The sequence below is a fragment of the Apaloderma vittatum genome, unplaced genomic scaffold, assembly GCF_000703405.1.
Source record: "Apaloderma vittatum isolate BGI_N311 unplaced genomic scaffold, ASM70340v1 scaffold8685, whole genome shotgun sequence".
Classification (NCBI taxonomy): domain Eukaryota; kingdom Metazoa; phylum Chordata; class Aves; order Trogoniformes; family Trogonidae; genus Apaloderma; species Apaloderma vittatum.
The window spans coordinates 30,129-35,840 of NW_009715436.1; the positions used below are offsets into that span (position 1 = coordinate 30,129).

At 47.7% G+C, this 5,712-nt stretch overlaps 1 protein-coding gene across 1 annotated transcript in view; it reads right to left on the reverse strand.

Moving 5' to 3' along the window:
- PDZK1IP1 (PDZK1 interacting protein 1) overlaps positions 1 to 68 on the reverse strand; it is a 6,634-nt gene extending 6,566 nt beyond the window's left edge. Inside the window, exon 1 of the mRNA XM_009869144.1 lies at positions 4 to 68. Coding sequence (XP_009867446.1) covers positions 4 to 68 — 65 coding nt within the window. The remainder of the gene's footprint in view (positions 1 to 3) is intronic.
- Positions 69 to 5,712: the final 5,644 nt, after the last annotated feature.

Genomic DNA, 5,712 nt, shown 5'->3' on the forward strand with positions numbered 1-5,712 from the left:
TGGCAGCGGGCGGGCTCCAGCCCCAGGAGCAGCCCCAGGAGGAGGAAGAGGAGGCAGCGGACAGGCATGGCAGCAGGCAGGGCCACGGGCTCTCAGGGCACGGAGGAGCAGCTGAGCGTGGCCCCTCCTCACAGGACGCTGCACTTGGGCACGGCCGCCCTCCCACAGGACTCAGCGCTTGGTCAATTATCAAACGCATTAACAAGGGCGGCTGATGCTCACCTCTGGTTATTCAGATCCTGCTGCTGCGGGAAGGAGTGGAAGAAAAGTGCCTCTTTCTTTTTTTTCTTTCTTTGTCTGGCGACTCTTGGCAAGGAATTTGGGGCACGGTGACTTGAACCTGACTGTCCCCTTAGGGTGTGGAAGGGGACTCAACCGCAAAACATTTGCATGAGCCCAGGAGGAAGAAGCGACGCCCAGATGGGTAAATCTCTTTCCCAACACAGCTTCTGTGCCTGGGGAATGTGGCTGAACAGGACCTGAGTGTCCCCAAGTCCCCCTCCCTGCGACAGGAGAAGTGAGGGGTACAGCAATGCCCCAGCTCTGCCATCCCTTCCCACCCTGCGGGACACCAGGTTCCAGGGATGCAAGGAGTTGCTTGGCACTTCCTTGCTCTTTTCTTTTCAGCAAGTGTGATTAACAACTCAGCAAAACACATTTGTTGTTTAAAAACATCTGTTCAATAAACCAGACGTGATGCGAGTGCTGCCTCCTACCTCCCACGCCTTGTTAAATTGAGTGATTGTTAAACAGAGCAAACAGGGTGCTCATTTTATTGAGGTTTTAGGGCTTTTTCCAAAATTTCTTCGACATCAGAAATGATAGAAACACTCGAAGACTTGCAGCAGATAGCATGGCTGGCCCTTCACCTCAGCTGCGCCGAAACTGTGGGACGGGGAAAGTGGCATGTCCCGAGCTAAGCAGCTTCCCAGACCATGCTGGGTTTGGATGTCTGTTGAACTCACCCCACAGGAAGAATAAAAGCTATTTGGCTTCACAGCTCTGCAAATTCAGTTACCTTGAAGGAAGTTTTAAAGTTGTGAGCCAGTGGTTTTGTTGTCACGCTTCTCATGATGTGTCCCTGTAATCCCTGCCCTGCAGGGCCACTGAGAGTTGCCCCTGGCAGCATCCGAGCTCCCTGCCTCTAGGTCTGGTGGTGCCCCCACCAGCAACCCCAGCAACCCCACCTGGGTCCCAGGTCCCATCATTGGCACCCACAAAAGACCCATGGTCGGGAACATGCAGCACCCTCAGGCATACATACCCGCTGGTGCAGGATTGCCCTCCTTCATCCTTCCTCTTTCCCCTGGATCTATAATGATGAAAACAAGTTCGAGCTGTCTTGAGCTGTACAAGACTGATGGCCAGTTCCTAGCTCTTTTCCAAATTCTTTTCCATGGCCAAATCCCCACCTGCAATGTGGGATAATCCCATTCCCAACCCTGGTAGTTTTTGCTTATGAACTCCATGGGGCAGGGAATCTTCTGCTTCACCAGACAAGGAAGAGCTATGACAGGGACCTGCCCATAATTAGGCCCTATAAAAGCAATCTAATCCTGTTACACGAATGGCTTGTGGAGAAATAAAAATGAGAGTGAACTTTGGGTTCACCATGACTTCCTTCCACATTATCTGTCTGGAAAAGCACATGGAGCTTGTGATCTTTGCCGCCTGCTTGTTGCTCATCTTTTAGCAAAATTAAAAAAAAAAAAAAGAAACAGCAGAAAACCAACCTGTTTAGAGCAGAAGGCTTTATCAGCAGATCAGAAGTCCTAAAGAAGCCTGTCCTGCTGCTGCCCTTGGAAAATTCAAGGTCTAAGACATGTTTCTGCTATCACTATCCACCTCTAATCACACCTGGGGCTGTGGCAGGTTGATCGTGGGGTCCTTTCTGGTCCTCCCCTACGTGCACTCTGTGTTGTCTTCTCACCGTAGGGCTCTGCCCAGCCCAGCTACTGGGACCCTGGACTGATTTTCCAAAGATAGGGATGAATCTAGGATTCACCCATGTCTTACGGCATGCTGGGGAGAAAGGATGTGACAGACAGCTGCCGAGATGAAGGCGAGGCTGCTGTGCCTTCCAGGCTGTCAGCTAACTCCCAAGGAGCAAATAGCCCTTTACCATTGCCCATTCCCGCATTGGTAAGAAATTTTGAAACATTCAATCATTTCATTGTTTGGGGTTTGCTGATGAGGCCAGGGAATTTCTCATTTGCTTATCTAAAAGCTCTCCTGTGCTCCAATGCACCTTCTTTAGCCCAGGGCAGCTATTAGGAAGGTATGTGCTCTTGTGGCCAAAAGCCCCTGCGGCACCTGCTCGGTTGCATATCCCTGGGTCCAGCCTGGGGGGGATGAATATAGCAAGTCACTGTAATGGCAGCAGCCTTGTTGCAGGGGCAAAGTCCAAAAGTTCGGCAAATAATTTGCCACCCAGCTTTTGCTTTTGTTGTTCTGGCCACGGCTTGGGACCTGCAGAGATGAGAATTTACGCCTTTCTGCTGCAGCAAGCTGGAAATCTTGCTGTTTTTCTTATTTAAGCCTTCAGCATCACTCAGACATGGTGAGTCAAAGCTCTAAGGGTCCATTTTACGGGTGAGGGAAACTGAGGCATGGAAGGCCAAACCATCTTGGCAACATTTAGTCAAACCCAGACTCAGCTCCCAGTGACTCATGTGAGCAATTGCCTGTACAACAGATCACACAAAGCAGGTCTTGGAATTTCAGGATTTATGCTGATATCCTCAAAAAAAAATCACTTTTTCCCCCTAACCCCTAAGAAATATGTATTTTTTAGCCAAAATTACCATTAACTTAAAGCACATTCCTGACCCTAAAATGTGTTCCTGGGTGATATGACTCAGAGCACAGATGCTGGTTCCTCTTCAAAAAACGTTGTGGGGCTCTGTGTTTTTATGGAGGTTATTTTTCTTTCTCCTTCACTTCCTTCCTTCCTTCCTCCCTCCTTCCTTTCCTCCTTCATCCTCTCCATCTCCTCCCCCTCTTTCAGAAAGAGCCACAAAAATAAAGGAAATATATGAAAGCAAGCCTGAACATTCCCTAAAGAAATTTCCTAGAAAAAAATAATACTGAATTTATGTTTCAACAGTTGCTCTGGAAAGAAAATAAATTAAAAAAAAAAAAAGAAAACACAAACCGAATTTTTAATTGCTTGTTTCTTTTGACATTTGCCATCAAAACCAAATATTTCTTGCTTGCACCAGAATTCTTCCATTTCCCTTCAGCACTTGCTTTCAAATCCTGCCTGGGATGGATGCTGCCAAGGGAGAGCCAGGAGCTACAACTGCTGTGAAAAGGGCATTTTCTTGGCCCGGTGTATCGGTGTGGATAAACTGCAGCAGAAGAAGGCAGCTCCGGGCTTTTTGTTCATCATAGCTCTGTACCTCACTTCCCCTTTTTAAAAATGCCTTTAAACAGCACTATATTTTCTTATTGCTGCTGAAAACGCCAGTGTCAATGTTGGGGTAAAGGGGCGTCACCCCACACTGGCCTCATCCTCCTCTCACCAGCCTGGGATTCAGCTGGGCCATTTACTCCTGCACATGCACACAGGGCAATTTATTCAACACCTCTCGGCATTTTATTCAACATTTTATTAGACTGCTCATGAGTCCCACAGGACTGATGCTAATTGCAAACCTGGAATAAGCAGCAGGAAGAAGGGGGTGGCGTGGCGGTGGCTGTGATCCCTCCTGGACCTTTGTTTGGCAAAAAATGTTGATTTTCTCCTCCTCTCAGGAAGCCTGGATGCCCCTGGCTGGACACACGCTGGGAGCTGGTACCCAGCAGCCATCCGAGATGGGGCCCAGACATAGCACCAGCATCAGGAACGCCCTTAATTTTTAGCTTTGAGACCTGCTCAGTAGCATCGCCATGGCCCCTGTGTGTTTCTTGGGACCCTCTGGAGAATTTTTTTTGCACAAGCTGATTTTTGGCACAGATCTCTGGGCAGCATTCACACCAGCTGCTGTTTGTGCTGGGGAGCCTGATGCTGCTGCTCCACACACCTATAAGGGCAGCAACAGGCTCTCTCTTCCATCCAGCTGCCCGTTTGCCCACAGCTGCCAGGATTTGTCCTGTCTGAGCTCCCTGCTCCTTTGTCCCTGGGGTCAACAGCTGCCAAGGGTCTGACAGCACTTTCACATCAGCCACAGGCCCTGCAACCTTGGAAAACGAGGCTGAGAAAAAAACCTACCTGATCAGTTCCACCTTGCCCTGAGCTGGGAGGAATCAAATTAAAAATCCCTTAAATGAGAAGAAAATCCACCTGCCTCTGGTCCGCCTTATTGCTGGGAGGTGAGCCTGCATCCATGACTCCTCCTCGGTTTTCCCGACTTTTCTGAGGGCACATTGCACCCCTAATCATCCCTGATCACTGGGGAATGTGCCGCTGCATTGCTGGGATCCCAATACATGATGCTCGGAAAAGGAGAAGGGAGCTGACTTCGCTCTGGATATTCCCTCCTGCCCACTGCTATCGAATGGAATGAATAATTTACTATCCGATCATCTCTAATCTTCGGCCCATAAAATCAGCAGCAAGCTGGGAGGGTTTTTGAAGCCTCCAGCTGCATTTGCTGATAAGACATGAGGCAGGAAAGATTGGAAGCCCATAAAAATGATAATCTCAGGCTTCAGTGTAACTTGGTGGAAGGGTTTTCTCCTCTCCTTTCATTAAGGATGGATTTCATGATCTTTCTTAAATAACAACAAGCTTTCTCATGAGGAATTTCCCACCCAAAACCTGATTGCATCGTCATTAGGAAATAGGAGGACAAGAAGACAGAAAAAAAATAGTTGGAGCACAAGTTAGCACAAGGGCCAAGGCCCCGCAGAGCAAATGGCACCTGCCTTTATCGAGGAATTGGAAGTAAATTCTGAATCCAGAGTGAATCTTTAGTCATTGGGAGAGTCAGGCACCAGCACCATGCCAGGCTGCTGGCCACAAGCCTGACCATGAGCCTGGCCATCAAGCAAAGCCCTATTCTTCTCATCCTGCACCTCTTCGGCATGAAGAGAAACATCACATGTCATTTCAGTCTGGCTTGGTATGGCATCCTCTTCTCCAACCCCAAATTTGCTAAGTCTGGCTATTGCCTGGAAGAAGAAGGGAAAATTCAAGACCCAACTCAACAACCATTTCCATGTGAATCTCAACCAAGACATCTCAGAGAAGAAGGAAAAAGTTAGTCGGCTTGGCAGGGCTGGATAGTTTCAGGAAATAATTATCCCAGATGCTAAAATAGGAAAAAAAAATAGAAGTGTAAACTATAATCAGATGTTAAGTTGCTTTTCTTCTGCTAATTGAAATAATGTTTTCTCTGCTACCCACCACTCTAGCCCTTTCAGATGCTAATCCCTATCAAACACGGACTTACAATTACAAATGCATAGGCATCTTTCCCAGGAGCAGAAATTGCTTTGCCCTGTAACCTCTAAGATGAGGTCTTAATAGGAATTCACGAGCAGTTGCTGGTAAAGCTTCATTAGCTGGAGAGAATAGACAAGGGCAAGTTGCAGTGCTCCCTAACCACTCTAGGGAAAAATTAATTTAAATTACTTTGTAAAGTAACAAGGCCAGATAATGTGTTTCCTTCTTGAATTATTGTTTTCCAACACCCTAATGCATTCGTAGATTAGGTTGCTTTGACTGTCTTGGTGGTGGTCCATGTTAAGTTGTGGTTTATGGAGAGC